This window comes from Rhinolophus ferrumequinum, chromosome 10 (genome assembly GCF_004115265.2).
Source record: "Rhinolophus ferrumequinum isolate MPI-CBG mRhiFer1 chromosome 10, mRhiFer1_v1.p, whole genome shotgun sequence".
In the NCBI taxonomy this organism is placed as follows: Eukaryota; Metazoa; Chordata; class Mammalia; order Chiroptera; family Rhinolophidae; genus Rhinolophus; species Rhinolophus ferrumequinum.
This window is the reverse complement of record NC_046293.1, coordinates 16,657,176-16,676,179: the sequence shown is the minus strand read 5'-3', so window position 1 is coordinate 16,676,179 and position 19,004 is coordinate 16,657,176. Positions and strand designations below refer to the sequence as shown.

Genomic DNA, 19,004 nt, shown 5'->3' with positions numbered 1-19,004 from the left:
AGTTATTCAGTCACAAAACGACATGGAGAAACCTCACGCGCAAGTTCTTAAGAGGAACAAAGCAGTCTTACAGGGCTACATACTCTGTAATTCCAACTATATGCCATTCTGGGAAAGACACGTAAAGCTAGTGAAAAAAATCAGTGGTTGCCAGAGGGTCCGAGTAAGGAAAGGAGGGGACCAGTGGAGGATGGGGCATTTTCGGGGCAGTGACACCATTCTGCATGAGACAGTTATGCTGGACACAGGAGATCACCCACTGTTGTCAATCATCACGTCATTATCTGCAGTTGTCAAAACCAAGAGAACTGGGGCCGGCCCGGTGGCTCAGGCGGTTAGAGCTCCATGCTCCTAACTCTGAAGGCTGCCTGTTCGATTCCCACATGGGCCAGTGGGCTCTCAACCACAAGGTTACTGGTTCAACTCCTTGAGTCCCGCAAGGGATCGTGGGCTCCGCCCCCTGCAACTAAGATTGAACACGGCACCTTGAGCTGAGCTGCCGCTGAGCTCCCATTGGTTAGAGCGCGTCCTCTTAATCACAAGGTTGCCGGTTCGACTCCCGCAAAGGGATGGTGGGGTGTGCCCCCTACAACTAGCAACTGGCAACTGGACCTGGAGTTGAGCTGCACCCTCCACAACTAAGACTGAAAGGACAACAACTTGACTTGGGGGGAAAAAAAAAAGTCCTGGAAGTACACACTGTTCCCCAATAAGTCCTGTTCCCCTTCCCCAATAAAGTCTAAAAAAAAAACGAAAAAAAAAAAAAACAAGAGAACTGAATAAAACAAAGCATGATCTCTAATGTCACCTATGGACTTTAGTTAATAATAATATATCACTTTGGCTCATCAATTATAAAAATGGATCACACTAATGCAAGATGGCAATAACGGGGAGCTGGCCTATGGGGGTGGGGAGCAAGAGGGCACACGGGAACTCTGTGCTTCCTTGAACTCTGTACAATTTTTCTGTACACTTAAAACCGCTTTAAAAAATAAACAGTCTATTAAAAATAGTTCATCTGAATAGGCTTTGTATCCTAAACAGCAGTCACCTTGCTCCTCTCTATTCTTCTTAGGATAATCATAATCATGACACAGCCCCTTACGATCATTGATCCAGACAGGCACTATTCTGAGCACTGTTTATAGCTGCTCTCCTTCCACCCTCACAGAAGCCCTTGGAGCCGTTTAAGGGACTTGTCAGGGCTCTCAAAGTGAAGAAGTGGAAGAGGCAGGACTTGAACTGAAGTCTGCCCGACCCCAGGCCCATACTTGTAATGCCTGCACTTGATTGCTCTACTTTACTGCCTTGCTGTTCAGAGGACATCAACGCGCAGCATTTCAGCAAGTCGCTTCGGAGGTAGACCAAGTCTTGACAACTCCTCAGTTTAATCATTTACTCCCAAAGATTTGCTCAGCACCTGTGTTCTAAGCTCGGGGCTAAACTCCGAGGATATAAATATAAGTAAGAGACTCCCCTGCCTGTAAGAAGCTCCTAATCTAGTGGAAAAGAAGATAAAGAGTGAGAGCCTAGGAACATGGAGCCAGGCAGTCCCCAGCCCCAGAACTGGCATATGATGAGGACACGGGGACAGCCCTCTGGTTGGAACGGAGACAACTACAGAATTTGTCTTGAAGTTGTATTTACGTAGAAAGCACCCTGGACACCCTCATCATCCCACTTCTGCATATAGGAGATTGAAAGCATGATCATGCAGGAATGAAAATTCTACAAAAATTGCAGCAACAGAAAGAAAGTGACTAATAAAAGAAATAGCTATCCGGAGGAAGGGGGAAAGAACTAACATGTATTGAACGTCTAAAATGTGCTAGGCATTGATCTAGGTCCCTGAACTACATCCTCTTCCCTAATCCCCCAAGGGTATTCCAGGGTACATATTAATGTTGCCATTATTTCAGGACTAGATGGGAGAGTCACTGGTGTTGCAAAATTCCTCTGTTGCTCACCTGTGTCTCTTGTCTTGTCTCGGGACAACTCATGCACGGTGGCGCCGATGTCATGTCTCAAGATCTTGGTGATTTTGGCCAGAGCAGGCACGCTGCGTTTGTCCAGGTAGGTGAAAAATTCATACTCATCTTTCTTTAAACGCGAAGGTCTGGACTCAATGTGGGTCAGGTTTATATTATTCTCCTAGAAAAGAGCAATGGGCATGTGAAGGGGACAGACACTGGAATTAACACAGACCAAACACGCAACACAGTGAAATGCAGACAGGGGAGGGATGGGATTGTTTTTGTTATTCCAGTAAAAGAAAGTCCTTAAAGTTGCACAAGCTGTTTACTTTTTTTGTTTTTTCTTGTTTTTTTGGGGGAACAAATGGCACGAGGTAGGGGAAAGAAATCCAATGCTGCAAGATTTCATCACATGGACGTCAGCTGAAGGCCTAGAGTTGCAACCATAGGATATTGATTTGTTTCTAATGTCTAGGATAATGGTTGCCAAAAATATTTACATAGGAATAACCCCGTTTCCAAAATTAAATCCGATAGAATCTCAATAATAATATCTCAATAAATCAAGAATATAGATGCAACATCATTCTGCTTGAAGAAGATCCACCGGAGTCAGACTTGTTGGGTTTAAATCCAAGTTCTGAATTACATTGGCTATGAGACCTGAAACGATTTCTTTTTATGTTTCTCACCCTGTGTCCCCATCTGTACTTTGATGGTTTTAATGGTAGCTGCCTTACCAATTGGTTGGGAACATTGGACGAGCTGTGCACGAGGCCAGGGACATGGTAAATACTCAGGAAAAACGATCTAATATAATTACCACTGATGTTTTTATATAATTACTTTTCATTCAAATGTGCAACAAACGCATCTGTAGCACCTACCAGGTACCGATTACTCTTCTACGTGGTTGGGATACTTCAATGAACAAAACAAATGTACTTCCCTTTATACAGCAGACATTCAAGTTGTGGGGAGACAATAAACATAAAAGATAACTGATTAATTTATTAATTTATAATGATAAGGGCTAAGGAAAAAATACAAGGCAGAGCAGAGTGGAGGGGATAGGCCGTCCTGGCGGGAGTGGGGCAGATGGCAGTATTTAATAGGGTGGATGCACGAGGCGTCACGGAGAAGGGGAGATTCGCATACGCGCTGCTTTTATCAAATGCCATAAAAATGATCATTACTGATAGTTACTCAAGTTCCATGTCTTTGGCTGGTGATATTTTAGCTCTTAGGGGTTTTGTCATGTAAAAAGAGTCATTTACTTACATTGGCCCTCAAATTTAAATGCATGGCAAGTTATCTGCTACTTATTCAGAAAGTCTGTGATTTCATGGATAGTAATGTTCCTTGTGAAAAAAACTAAGGAGTACCCCCTAGACTTTACTAAAATAAACAAATAACACGGGTTACCCGAAAGATTAAAATGGACAAAATGTACCCTGAAAAAAATGTTGAACTTCAATAACTCCACAATTTCAAGAAACAAAATTCATCAACCTTATAGTTCAAGAAGTGTATATTTTTTTTCCCCTGATGGTTAATGGCCTGTGGTTAAAGACAAACAACATGAACAATTAAAATAATGGTACCGTGTCACTTTGGCTATCACTTTACAGCTTAGAATTCTGTTCTGTGACCTCCCCAACAATCCTTTGAGAAGGTTAAAGGAGATGGGAAAAATGAAATCAGGAATGAAGATGCTTTGCCAAAAGTGGAGGGAGAGAGAGGCCCATTTTTCTAACTTCAGAGTCACTGGTCTTCCGACCACACTGCCTTTCCTGCCAGGGAAATAGTGAGCATTACCCAAATATCACCTTTTGTCATTATTATGACTCCGATCCCAAGCACACAAAAAATGAAAACCTCTGGGTGTAGTAAGCACAATAATAAATAACCCCCCGGCAGGCACCCTTCCTACTCTTTCTTCTCATAATCCCCAAGGGCACATGACGGAGTCATTAGCTGGGAATGCCAGATGCACAGTACAGACCCCTGGCAGCGATGCCAGGGTACCCGACGGGAGGACACCGACTAGAGAGAGAGAGAGACCGGACAGGGGGGAAGGCCGGGCGACAGCATGGTCTGAAGTTTTCCAGGCAAACACAGGTAACTTCCTAAGCAAAGCAAAGCAAAGAATAATGTCATCGTTCTTGGCACAGGAAAAAAGAGAATGGGTAAGCTCCACCTGCTGTTTACCTAAATTGAAACTTCAAAAGGAGAATTAGCCAATGCCTGCCTTGTGGAGCGCAGAGACTAGAGCAAAGCCAATAGCCAGACTGGCCATAGCTCTGACGAGCTGACGCGCTGACTATGGGAAGGTGGTGGTGTGTGTGTGAGGGGAGGTATAGGGTGGAAGAAGGGTGGGAGGCTGATGATAGGCTGTCCCTGTGCACCACCCACACCCCACCCCTGGCAACAGCACTTCCAGAGGGAAGCTTATGACGTTGGGATTAGCCATAAAACCATTTATGCCCAAAGCCTCAGTTTTTACAATTTTGGAGGTCTAATTTACGGGGACATTTTTTTACCAAAATTTGTAAACTAAAGTAATTCCCATAATAGGGGAATGATTAGGTGGACAATAGTATAATCATTCAGTGGAGATTTTTAAAAGCAAGCAATACCACCCTGCATAAAATAAAGTGTCAATAATCACTCCAAGATATATTAACAGAGGTGGTCTCTAGATAATGGGCCAACAGGGGATTTTGTTTCCTTCTTTCTATTTTCTTTTTTTTAAACATAGTTCCGTTTTGCTAAAAAGAACATCTATTACTTTTATAATGAAAAATTCACTTTACCTCTTCCATGGTTCTAATAACAACCAGTTGGGAAAATACTTAAGACAGATATAGGTGTATGATAATTAAAACATGTTTTAAAAAACTATGCCCAATCTCCCCCAAAAGACTAGAATGAAATGCATCAAAATGAGTTATGACAAGATTATATGTAACTTCCTTTTATTTGCCAAAAGTCTTATAATATTACCCGTACAAGGAAAAGAAAAATATAGCTTTTAAACGTGAAGTTTCTGGCTAAGCACACCCAGCCAAATTCCTTAAACTGTTTCTTTCCCATTTTAATCAATTTGTTAATAATTAACTCTCTAGTTCGTCATGCAATTTCTCTATTGAAGTTTTTCCAGCTTATCAGTATAGATACTTAGATAACTAATAATTTTGGTTGCTAAGCAAAGCTTTACAAATGAACCTCCAAACCTGATTATGATTATAGTTACCTTTTAGTAAATCAATTTTTATTTTCAAACAAGGGGTCTATGTAGGTTTACACACTCATCACATCTCTGGGGGAGGGATAAAGAAAGAACTCTTTCTGGGGGGGGGCGGCTGGTTAGCTCAGTTGGTTAGAGCGCGATGCTCATAACACCGGGGTTGCCAGTTCGATCCCCACATGGGCCACTGTGAGCTACGCCCTCCACAACTAGAGTGAAACAACTACTTGACTTGGAGCTAATGGGTCCTGCAAAAACACACTTAAAATAAATAAAAGTTAAAAAAAAAAGAACTCTCTGTTACTCCATGTGTACATCTGGGAGGAGGCAAGGCAGGTTTAGAATTAAATATTTCAAAGACAATCTCGTGATCTAATGGTTAATTTATGCATAAAAGATAGCTGTGTAACACCTTGATAGTGAGAACTCTTGAGCAGAAAGTGTGGAGCCCAGAGAAAAGAAAAGTGAAATAAATAGTCTATTTTAATAAAGATTGATCAGAAACCCCTTTCTTCTCCCATCCTTGAGGAAAATCTTTTGAAAGGGGAATTGGTCACAAGGGAATAAAACTATAAATACACAGAATTCACAATGGTGAAAAATGGATTTGTCCTTCTGGATATTTTCTTGACTTCGAGCCTAGGGCCCTTTCCTCTCCTTCTCTGTTTCATTTCTTGAGGAAAGGAGAACGGTATAGTGAAACAAGTGTGGGCTTTGGTTGGGACTAATTTGAGTTCAAATTCTGGTTCTGTTACTCACTACCTTTGGATACATTAGTTGGCCATTCTGAACTTTTGTTTGTTCGTGTTTAAAGTAAAGATAATGATATTGCCTGGCAGCTTAGTGAGAATTAAAAAAGAGAAAAGGCACAATTTTGGCTTCATTTATATGTATTCAGTAAGAACTCATTATACTCTTCTGCCTCTCTCAACTTGGTATAGATACACATTTCCCTGGGAATAGAAATACATTAAATGTTATGTGTTATTTTACCCTTTAATATGTACTTTGCCCTAAATTTTTCTCAGCTCCTTTTCTGAGAGCGTGTTTCGAAAAGGTGAGCATATTTTCTGATGAGACTAGGCTGGAATGGGAGGACTTGTTGGACCACTGCCTGCTGCTGCCTTAGAGGAAGCATCAAAGAAGTTATGTGGTGGCGCATTTCAGAGATAACATCAAAGACATTCACTGAGAATGTCCCAAATCTTTGGTTTCAAGTCAACAGACAGGAGCTTCGTATGACGCACCCAATCAAGCAACTTCCATGTGCCAAACATTGTTCTAGGTGCTGGGGTACAACCGTGAACAACGTAAGAAAATACCCCTGCCCTCCTGGAGCTTACATTCTCAAAGGAGAAACACATACAGTAACTGTGATAAGTGAAATATAGTCCTCGGATGGAATGGGGAAAAATAAAGCAGGAAAGAGGGATCAGGTATTCCAGGCGTGCAATGGAGGTGCTATTTTAAACAGTGTGGGCAGGAAGGACTCGACAAATAAACAGGCGACATTTAAGAATAGACCTGAAGTCAGCGAGGGAGCAAGCCATGAGGGAACAGCAAATGCAAGAGTCCTGGGGTACGACAGTGCACAGTACGACTGAGGACCATCAAGGAGGCCAGAGTGACTGGGGCAGTGAGCAAGAGGGAGGGTGATAGGACATGAGGCAGAGAAGGAACTGGCAATGGACCAGAGAAGGCACTGTTGGCCATTACCTGGACTCTGGTTTACACTCCAAGTGACGTAAGACACTACGGGAAGTGAGCAGGCAATGGAGAGATGTCCTTTGATTCGTGTTTTAAAAGGAACACTCTGGTAGCTGTTGTAAGAATAGATAGTAGTGGGGCAAGAGCAGAAACAGTCTGGATGCTACTACAGTATTGGGGGTAAGAAATGACAGTAACAAATATTAGAGAAGAAGTCTCATGGAGGTGCAGGCAGGGCTTCTGATACATTTTACTGATCTTCTCTTGTGACAGGACCAGGAACAGCGCTGATTGATCAAGAGTCTGGAAATTAAATCTCCTGGGACAAGCAGCCTTTCAGTAGGAGTCACACCCTGGAGACCGTATTTCGGGATCCTGTACTTGCTTGCTCTGGAAGTGTCTCTGTTGTAATCTCTTGGCCTTTTCTTCCTCAGTCTTCTCCCTCTTTGTTAGATTATTTCTTCCCCACCCTCCCTTCCATGTAGTTGGGGTTGCATCTAACTCAGAGGAGACCCCTTTCTGGGGAGGCCTGGGAGAGTAGCTTAATCCAGATTCTTTTCAAGTCTTTAGAGATAAAGGACTATCTTTTTCTTATGTTCCTCATTCTATACCCTGTCTTGCCCCCAGAGCGATAAAATCAAAAAGGCTCTGTGGCCTGTTCCAGCCCAGGCTACGCAGGACAATCAGAACATACATGCCGTTAGTGGGCCACAGCACTGTGTCTGAATGGTCCCAAGTGTGAGATCTCACTGCATAAAGCAAGTTTGAAAAGTAAGCTCTGTGTTGCTATTTCTCAAGTGTGCCCAGCTCTGAACTGTTCAGCCGCTAAAAACAGGGCTGGTTTTCCATTTGAGGTTCTTCTGGTCAAAAAATAGGTCATCAGACCAGTACAAAGTGTTTAGTGCAGCTCCACCTGTATGGACAAACGCTGGGAACCATCTAAGTGTCCACCTTACAGCTCATTACTGAGCCACTTCCACCAACAGGAAGCGAGTAAGTTAGAGCTACCCAATGGAATAGAGAGAGAGGAAAGTGAATGAGCAAGAACTGTATAGACAAATCTCAAAAATCATGTTCAGTACCCTCTCCTCAAGAAAGAAAGCTACCAGGTGGCCAGATGGCTCAGTTAGTTAGAGTGTGAGCTCTTCACCACAAGGTTGCCGGTTCAACTCCCGCATGGGATGGTGGGCTGCACCCCCTGCAACTAAAGATTGAAAACGGTGACTGGACTTGGAGCTGAGCTGCACCCTCCACAACTAGATTGAAGGACAACGACTTGGAGCTGATGGAATCTGGAGAAACACACTGTCCCCCAATATTCCCCAATTAAAAAAACAAAAGAAAGAAAGCTACCAAAGGAGAGTTACAATATGAGTACAATGTTATGAAGATTAAAACTTTCAAAACTATGCCATGTATCACAAATGGATATCTATATCTATATATTACAAAGTACAAAGAGATGCATGGGAATAACATATATTAAATTCAGATTAATAGCTACCTGTGAGGAGGGAGTATACGGGAAGGGGTATCCAGCGACATTAGCTGTTTTTACAATGTTTTATTTCTTAAGCAGGAAGCTAGTTACATGGTTCTCTATCTATATTTCAGGGTTTAAATAAAATGAAAAAGTCATCTGGGTTTTAAGAACGTTTTTGCTCCAGTGGGACTCAAAGCTCTTCTTACTTTGATTAAAGAAGAAATGTTCCCTGTAAATATTTTACTGCGCACCTCTGCCCTGGCCCTAAGGCCACAAAGGGGTAAAAGCAACCCTCGTGGTTCACTGTTGGTCCTGTCCTGCTCACCAGGCCCAGAGGTCACTGGCAGGCCTTAAAATCCAAACTGTAGAGTGATGAACCACGTATCTGCCTGGATGTCCCCTCTGCTACCCAGCCTCTGTCCCCAGGAATGCTGAGATTGGCAGGCGGGAAAGGATTTGAAGATTTCGTGAACTGACCGCTTGTTTATTCTCTCACTTCAAGTCATGTGTTTCTTTGTTCTGGAATTTACTTCCCCCTGCCTCTCCCCTGGCCAACCCCTTCAGTTTCCATTTAAACATTGTCTGCAAGAAACCACCCCTGGCCAACTTTATCTCAAGGCTGGGTTAAGAATGCCCACGGGACCCTGAGCTCACCTAAGGCCTGTAGGGGCGGAGAATTGCCTGGCTCACCACAGTGTCCCCAGCACCTACATAGGGTCTAATGACAGTAGATACTCAAAAACTATTAACTGAATGCATAAATGAGAGAGTCTTAGCTCACTGAATATCTGGCGAGGGGCAGGCGTGGGTCATCAGGGCAGAGGTCAAGTGCAGGCAGTGAATGTGACAAACAGACTGTGCCTTTTCCATGTGGTTCCAAAGGACCATTCTGCTGTGCAAATGAAGGGGGAACGCTGAAGCAATGTTTATCTCCAAGTGTCTAGCCTTGGGCAGTGTGTTTCATCTAAACCTCAGTGTCTCCATCAATTCAGTGATGCAAAGAGAACATACCCCTGCACTTCAGAGCTCCGTATATCTGCTGAGTTGCGTGAACTCACAAAAACACCACAGTAAGATGATTAGTGGAATGCTGGTGGAGGAAAGGAGACCTCTTCTTTGCAACTTCCCCAAGGAGTCTGCTTCTAATCTTATACCCCATTACTAAGTCACTTGCAGTAAAGATTCAAGAGACTTTTTTTTAAAAAAAAAGAAACACGGGACATGAAGTAGTGGAAGCTAAAAACTAGAGAGTTATGGAAAATGTTTCAATAAATCCATAAAGAATTGAGGGTTAGAACAATGTACTGAGGACAGTGGGACATTTGCACGTAGTAGGTAGAGGTTTCGGTATATTCCTAATATAGTTGGAATTTGGTCCCAATTCACTAAAACATCTGCTTCTTTGCCCCCACCACCCACCCAACACATATAAACGTAGTACCTCTGTGTCTCTATTATAAACCTCAAACCCATTGTGTTGTGTTCTGATGTTGTTAGTGGCTGAGGTCTCCAAAGCCACCAGCCCCTGGGCAAGGAAGGTCATGTCTTCATGGAATGGTGACCTGGGAGCTAATCATCTGAGAAACAAGAGGGGCTCTCCGGAAGGGCATGAAACCTGGCCATCCTGGGAGAAGTCTGCCCTTACTCTGCAGACCTCTCTTGTTCTCTGAGGAGCAGGAGGTCTTGTATGTGGTGCTCAGGGACTAAGAAAGCTTCCGTCACATGGAGTACACATTTTCACAACTACTCTTCAGAATGTAAAGGTTATGAACTTGAACTGCATGTGTTAACAACTGTATCTCTCAAAAACATTGCATTCCAAAACTATATGTAGCAATTCTTACTGAACACTTACTACGTAACTCCTCCTCGGAAGTCTTCATATGTATTCTCACGTCATTTACTCCTCAGAACTACCCTTTGAAGCAGACACTATTATTATTCCCTTTTTACAGATAAGAACTGAAAGCACAGAGAAATCAAACAACCGTCCCAAAGCCACAGCCCTGTCTGCCCAGAGTCCGTGCCTTTGAACTCACTCCAAGAGGTTTCCAGACTATGTGCATAGCATGATACCTATCAATATAGCTTTTTAAAGGACTGGAAGGAAATATACTAAACTCTTAAGAATGCTGCCTCAACCAGGAAGTTTGTAGAGTGACAGGATTGAGGGGCGATCAGAGAGGACTCCAGCTGTATCGTAAATGTTCTAAACAGTTTTAACAAATATGTTAATTTGTAATTTTGGAAACCATAATCATACATGAAAAAAATGAAAGTGAATATGCCAAAATGTGGACAGTGGTTGATTGCCGATGGTGGAATCATGGGTAGTTATTTTTCTTGTACTTCGACTCATTGTTCAATTTGAAAAATAGAAAAAATACTTGGTTACAGATTCCCCTCCCCCTAGAGAATGGGAGGATGGGGCCAGAATATTTGCATTTTTAACAATCTGCAGAGGTGCTTCAGATGTGCACAGACAGTTATATTTGGCAGAGGTGTGGGGGTCAGAGGGAGCTCACGGGCTTTAGACCCCGAGATCCAGAGTTCAGCCCCATCTCCACCCACCGCACATTAGCTGCGTGGTCGCCTCTCAGAAGGAAAGTTCCCTCATTCATGGAGTAATACCTTCTTCACCGAACTGAATGAGAATGAAATGAAGCATCATTCGTGCCTGGCTTATCACATAATGTGGCTCCACAAATACTAGAATGAGATTCTTTTCTTGCCTTGGCACTTTGAATGATTAGAACTAAACTCTGTATTTTGCCAGGCTGGTAATAAGGATAGAAGGTTTGATGGCCTGTACAATGTCTAGGGCAACTTCTGAAATAGGTCCGGGAAAAAAAATCAATACACACTCATAGCAACCCTTTCTCCAGTCACCCAGTACAGGAACCTCTGTTTCCTCCTCGGTAAATGCATACAATAACACCACTTATTGACTGGGGCAATTGAAATTTTAAATAATGCTTTAAAAACTTACCCCAGATGGTGAGTATACAATGCAATATACAGATGACGAATTAAAGAATTGTACACTTGAAACTTATATAATGTTACCAACAAATGCCTCCTCAGTCAATTTTTAAAAAGTTCATCCAGAGTCCCCCTCCTAGGATACATTTCACCCAGTCTGAGTAATTTAGTTACTTGTGGTTTATTTATTAAGTTAAAAACACTCTCTTAATATTATTTACTTTATTAACCCTGACTAAGGCCTGACCTCTCATGGGGAAAATGCTGATTAACTGCCTAATACAAAGGCTAAAATGTTACAAAGGAATATTTTACAGAAATATTATTTCTCGTGAACAGCTTGTCACGCAGAGAACACTCTATTTCTCGTCTCCACTCATTGCTTGCTCTCACTCAAGCTGACATTTCCCCACCCCACCCCCTTTTGGGACAGCCAAGTTTAAGTTTCCTTAATAGACTTTATTTGTTTAGATCAATTTTAGACTCTCAGAAAAGTTGAGAGGCCAATACAGAGAATTCCCATACACGCTGCACCCGGTTTTCCTCATCGTTAACATCTTCAATTGATGGTGAAACATCAATAAACGAATATACCTGCAGTCTCATAAACTAAAGGCTATCCTGTACTTGAATTTCTTTAGTGTATTTATATCTAATGTCCGTTTTTCTGTTCTAGGATCCCATTCAAGATACCGTATTACATTTAGTCATTATGTCCCTTAAGGCTCCTCTTGGCTATGACAATTTCTCAGCTATTCCTTGTCCTTGATGGCCTTGACAATTTTAAGGTATACAGGGCAGGTGTTTTGTATAATGTCCCTTAATTGGAATTTGTCAGATTTTTTTTTCTCATGGTTGCACTGGGCTTATGGGTTTTAGGGAGGAAGAGCTCAGAGGTAAAGTGCCACTCTTGTCACATCATCTCAAAGGTACATAGTATCCACATGACTTATCACCATTGATGTTGACCTTGATCACCGGGCTGAGCTACTGTTTGTGGAGTTCTCCACTGAAAAGTTACCCTTTCCTCCCATTTTCATACTTTTTTCTTTGGGAAAAAAAGATCACTCTGTGCTGCCCACACTCAAGGAGTGAGGAGTTTTGCTGTCCTTCTTTGAGTACAGAGTGTCTACTTAAATTATTTGGAATTCTTCTGCAAGGGAGATTTGTCTCTTCTCCATTTACTTATGCATTCAGTCATCAGAGTTAATTTTAGTAATGAACTCGAGGTAAAAAATTAATTGGCTCAAAAATATTCCTTCTTAAAATCCAGGGGCAAAAGGGTAACAGAAAAGTCTTTCTTTTGCTTATATTTAAATTTAATTTCATTCCTAATTGAATACTTTAATATATAAAAATGTGGGTCTGTAGAGGATATAAGATGACTGAGCCAAAGTTTCCTGCCTGAGGAAACTATCCAGGGCCAGAGAGAAATATATACACTTAGGGCAAATAAGCACTGCAGATAAAAGTGCTAAAAAAAAAAAAGAAAAAGAAAAGAAAAGAAAGAAAAGAAAGAACAAAGAAAGAAACAAGTGTTTTAGAAAACTGAGAAGGTAGTAATTAATTCAAGAAAAGTTTGAGAAAAGAACTCTGATGCCTGGGCTGGCTTCCTGAGTGTGCAAGCAGTAATTCTGAATGATTCTGATTAGGAATGCCGAATCTGAAGCTCAGAGAAAATGAAAGACAACCACATAGAGTCATGCAGTTGGTTAATGTAAGAGCTAAGCTGAAAATCAAGTCTTCTGATTCCAGATCCTATGTTCACTGCATCCAACCAGAAAATGACACAGAAGTCAACGATGCCATTACCCAAAGCAGAAATGAATAAATCTCTTACCTCAAATAAGCGCAACACTTTGGCCAAAGCACCAATTTCTTCTTTGAGTGAGAATATCAGTGATATGGCACCATTTGATCCGGTGTTGTCTTCAATATAGCTTGTTTCCTACAGGATTAAATGCACTTGGTTAAAATGTTTTCTACAGTTTGCAATTCATTCCTGTGAAATGTGCAAGGAAGAGTCCATCACGAACTTTCTTCTAGTTTAAGCATTGCAATACAAAGAGCTACATATATTCTATACAGAAGTATATAGTGTGGTGGAAAATAAATAATTCAAGGGCAGTGATATTTTCAATTATGGTCCTAGGTCAGATTTCAACTTTAGGAAGCTTCAATCATTCACTGATGGCACCATCACCCTATATTCAACTTTTAATGAGCACCTACCAAGTGCCACGGCTCTAAGACATACAAAGATGAAAAAGACAATGCTCCATCCTCCAGGAGCTCAAAGTTTGGCTTAATAGACACACAGTAAACCAAATAACAACAACAACAAAAAATCCTTAGAGGTGGTTCAAAAAGCATCCCAAGAAAACGTTGAACAATATATGACGGAAAGTCATAAAAATAGGACACATGCAGGCTTTTGAGTCTAAAGACCTGAGTTGGCATCCTCTCTTTCACTCACCAGCTGGACCACTTTGAGCAAATCATTTAGCCTTCTTAGTTTTCTTACCCGTAAAATCATGCTAATTGTAAGCCCTGTTTAAATGGTATTCAGATGAGAAAAGAAGAAGATAAAATTGTTTACATAGAATGTTGAGAGAAGTCTATAAAAATGATGGAAATATTATATATATGCAGGAATGACTTCTTAGCCTTTGGCAAAGATCTCAAGGAAGCAGTAACTTGTTCTTCTATACTAGGATCTTAGATATCCAATTGTACAAAAATAGTCACACAATACATAAAAGTACACAAATAACCTATTAGAAGGTAGGTATCTTAAACAACATAGTGAAGAATATCAAGGATCTAGCACTTTCTACATGCATACAACAGCAAATTACCGTGGGATTATGGCTGGCATTCCAGAAAGTTTGCTGAAATCTTTTAAAATTTTTATATTAAAGTTTGTAATAAGATATAAAGGTCTACGTGTGCCTACAAAGAAGCAGCATGTCCCTAAAACTGGAAGGAAAAAAAATGTGCTGAAGAATTACTTTCTTGTACGCAAGTTAAAGAAATCAGTGGAATGGGTGTTACGTTATCTCAGTGAGAAGGCTGTATTGGTCAGGTCTATCAGTGACTTTGCAGAATAAACCCTGCAGAAATACTGATGGCCCTTAGGACGAAATTCTTTCAATTCAGAAAATTCAGATTTTTCCAAAAGCTCACCCGAAACAGAGGAGAGGGAGAAGAACCAAAATTGTCAGTTGGTATGATTAGAACTGGAAGACTGAACTGGAAAACTGAACAGTTGTATATCCCGATATGAACCATGATGTTATCTTTCTAAAAATTTTTTAATCCATCATTTATTTAGAGTCTATAATATTGCAGGCATTATAATAAGCACTTGATTTGGAAGATTCATTTAATTTTTATAGCAATCTAGAGAAGGTAGGTTTTACTAATCTCCAAGTGTCTCCTTTCACTGGTGACAAAATGAATCCTTAGAGAAGTCAAGTAACTTACCCATAGTTACGCAGGTAGCAGTGGACCTAGGATAGGAACCCAGGCCATTTGATCCCCGCATATTATCTACAAATCACAACTTCTTACAGACCCTACCCTGCCTTCTCCTCTTTTAAGCCCTGCCAAAGATATGCAGATGAGTTTCTGACATCAGTCTTCTTCCTACCAGAGGACACTGAGGCCTTAGTCCTTCCTGGTTTCCTTGCAATGACAAAGAATGTCCCTGTTTCTAGTTCCCTTCGCAACATTCTCTTATCCTGTTGGTTTCCAAGAAACATAACATATTCCTGATACGTCTCCACAGATGTCACCTATGACTGGGGCAATTCAGACTCGAATGCATCATGCTCAAAGCTCCGTCAGCACCAACTTCCCACTCCTCTGCATGTCCAGCCAATCATCAAGTCCAATCTGACCTTCTGCAGACATGACCCTAGAGGTCAGGTCCTTCTTTTGTTCCCATTGCCACCATACTAATCCAGCTCTTAGTGATCCATATTGATTCAGCCCTCACAGAATTTTGCTCACATCCTTCTACTCAGAGTTCCTCAGTTTCCCCATGGCCAGCAGGATCAAATACCTCCTGATATTCAAGGTCTCCTGAGGCCCAGCCACAGGAACCTCCCCCGAGTCCCCACAGAAGACTTGTTTCCTCCCTGCCCTTTCAGCTCCTCATCGGGGCAAATGCATGGCACCCCTCTCTCTCCCCCTTTCAAATAGCTTTTAAATATCAGCCTCTTAAATATCATTCTATACAATTCCCTCTGCTATGAACATAAGGTCCATATATTAAGGCCTCAGTTTCTTCCAAAGCAAGGGCTTTACTCTAGTCTACTCCTCAGTTACTCAGTACGACTCCTTACCCATGCCTGCACCATTGTCCCCAAACACTTCCTAATCAGGGTTTCTCAGTGAGTGTTCCTTAGATCGCCACTCTAAAACGACCTGGTGATTCCTTGCTCAAAGACAGATTCCTGGGCTCCTCCCAAACCTATCAAATCAGAATATCTGGGGTAGGATCTGAGAATCTGCATTTTCCAAAGCATCCCAGACGATTCTTCACCATGGCAGATTTTGAAACCCCTGACAAATATACAACCTATTTTTTAAATTATGACTTTTCTCAAATGTGTCTGCAAATGCACATTTACTGTACGATAAGTCGCTACTCTTTGATGTTCTTAATAATAGTAGCAGGGCCTGCCATTGCCTGAGGACCCATTATGTGCCAGGAGCCATACTTGGTACTTTTCACAGTGAATAAGCCTCATCATTGGCAGCAACTAGCACAGTTCTAAGAGTTTACATGTAACAGCTCACTTAGTCTGCACAATAGCCCCCATGAAGCGGGGGCTATAATTTTGCAAATGAGGAAATAGACACAGCAAGTTTAAGTGGCTTTACGAGGACACAATGAGTGGCAGGGCCTGGACTTGAACAACTGAAGCCCTTATTCTGCCTCCCAGTGACAGACGCAAGGGGGACTATTTCAAAGGCCTTTTCAAAGGCCAAGGGACTTTAGGTGAAAGGAAGTTCATGGAAGTTTGTGAAATGGTGTGGCCTTGGGTGGATACTAATTCCAACATTGCTATGTTGATCCAGCATTAGTCCTTGGGAAACCTCTTCCAGAAATGTTTCTGTTGGCTCATAAGCTCTACCTTATTTGTTTCCAACAGACATGTGAGTTGACTTAGAAACACGGGTACATCCAAGATGGGTCAAGGTAGAGCAGAGTAGCTCAGACACTAACAGGAAGAAATAGGGCAGAGAGAAAGAACTTTACTAGGAACCAGGAAGGAAAGAATGTTGATGACTGAGCAATACATTTAACAATAGCAATATATTCTCTTTGGTTGTGCCTAACAAATACAGGTATTATCTTTGGGAAAGAACACTTTTCAAATTTACAAGCAATAATACTCTTGGGCAAGGATATTCCAGGGGCACTGCCTTTCAATCTTAGTGCTTTTGGGGGGCATAATAGAAGGTGTATATTTGCCTGTGTGATTATACACACACGGATCTATAGTGTAAGACAACTGAAAACAAGATACAAACACCTTGTCATGAACACATTCTCTTTGTACATTCCAGCATTTAGCTACAGGGGGAAGCTGTGGGGTAGAGAACCGTGCCAGGTGTCCCAGTCAGATCCGTTAGAACACTGGCTTTGCCATTCAGAGCTGTGATTTCTGAGTCTCCTTATCTTTTATTCCATTGCTCTACTCTACGTTTCTTCACGGCACTATCTCCACATGAGATTATATGTTCATTTGGTTAACTTTTTCATTGTCTGTCTCCTGCACCAGAATGTTAAGTCTCAGCAGGGCAGAAACTCTGCTGTGCTTGGCACAGAGTAGGTGCTCAATAAGTCGTCATCGGGTGAATGAATGAGCCAACGTCTCTTGCAGGAGTGTTGTGCTTGTCGCATATATAGAGTGCTTGACATGTCATATGCCCTCCAGCCTTCTATCAGAATTGCACTCACTGTGTGCCCTTCATCTAAGTTAGGAGCTTCACAAAGGCATTAACTGTCTTTTTTGCAGACTGTCAGAGCCTAAAGAAGTCCTAAAGACTATTCTGGTCCAAACCCTCCCCCAGTTTTACAGATACCCGACGGAGCCTCCTCGCCCCACTTCTGTTGCTTTCCCAATGCAGTGCTGAGGAAAACCAAAGATGAGAGCCCAGCTCTACTGACTTTATGTCCCGCATCGTCCCGTGACGAAGCTATACCAGTCACTGTGCCCGACTCACTGCTTGGCCCTCCTGCCAGTGTTCCAGACACATTTTGTTGAACAAATGAATCAGTTCCCGCTAGGCACCACTGGCACTTTCCTATGCTTGCAGGAACTGTGCTAAGAGCTTTATAGACATTATTTCATCTAATTCTCATGTCAACCCTAGGATGTGGGTATTTTTATCCCAATTTTTCAAATGAATAAACCTGAGCCTCTGCAAAGTTAAATAGCCTACTTGCCATGCAGCGGGGGCACCCTCCTGTTTACCCGTAGTCACGGAGAGTGACAATTTGGGGTTCTCAATCTTCTAAGTGCTTTGTACATAAAACTTTACGTTCCCGTGGCTCTCTAACCCTACTGTTGCCTCTACCGTCCCCCCATGGTTGTGGGGACCCTGCTGCCAGCAACACAGGAACTCAATGAGGACAGAGCCAGGGTCTGTTCTGGGACCCATCTGGCCCCCACGCTATCCCTCTTCAACACAAGTCATGCCATCTCCCAAGCATCACAGATCATTTTCAAAGGAAGCCTTTCTCTCGGGACGCAAAAAAAAAGTCAGTCCGAAGTTCTGCAGTTTCTCTGGTTATGCTAAAGCATCAGTCACCCTCTCCTCCCCAACCTTCCTGTTCTCTGGACAATTTTCACTAGCCCTCCCGACAATAGGTGCCTGCAGAGTCACGTTATCACGCAGAGCTGGGGGTGATGCCTGAACGCTCACGCCCAGGAGTGTGATAAATCAGTTAAAGACTGCATTCTGCCATTGTTCACCTCGAGAGAAAAGCAACAAATCCCGGAGACTGGGACACACCCTGAGCATTATCCCCAAGTCACATTTAGGGCTGTCTCCCCTTCCCAGTCCACGGCTGGCTCTTGTTCATGTTCCTCTCTGGGTCATGCTGTCCTTCCCCGGGTCTAAGAAAGTCTGAGACTTTCTTCCTGCCTGGTTTTCTTCATCATGCCTCACATTCTCCCAAAGGTGAAAAGAGGCTACAATTTTGCCATTGACCTCCCTGGCTGAGAGCACTATGTGAACATCACAGAGGAGCAGAGCAGAACAATACCATATCCCATTCCAGGTCGTTCAGGACCAGCCCCTGTACAGAAGAGAAAGCAGGCGACAGAGCAGAAAGGGGACCTGCCCACAGACGCACAGCGAGTTGGCGGCAGCTCTGAAAGCCAGAGAGCAACTCCTACACTGTCTCTCTTTGCCCTGAGAGCCACGCAGGACAGAAGTCCTCCCTGGGAAACAACTGTTGAGGACCTGTGGTATCTGTTGACTTCCTGCACATTGCACGCTCTTCAAATGGATTCAGACTTCGTGGTGTGCTTACAGAAGTAGGAAACACCAACGTTCCTCGGACCTCTTTGAACCCGGGGCCAAA

At 42.4% G+C, this 19,004-nt stretch overlaps 1 protein-coding gene across 1 annotated transcript in view; it reads right to left on the bottom strand.

The window, feature by feature from the left end:
* The window catches only part of PAH (phenylalanine hydroxylase), a 60,761-nt gene that overhangs the window by 41,554 nt on the left and 203 nt on the right, over positions 1 to 19,004 (bottom strand). Inside the window, exons 2-3 of the mRNA XM_033118002.1 lie at positions 13,239 to 13,346; positions 1,971 to 2,154 (exon numbers count right to left, since the gene is read on the bottom strand). Of these exons, the coding sequence (XP_032973893.1) occupies positions 1,971 to 2,154; positions 13,239 to 13,346 (292 nt within the window). The remainder of the gene's footprint in view (positions 1 to 1,970; positions 2,155 to 13,238; positions 13,347 to 19,004) is intronic.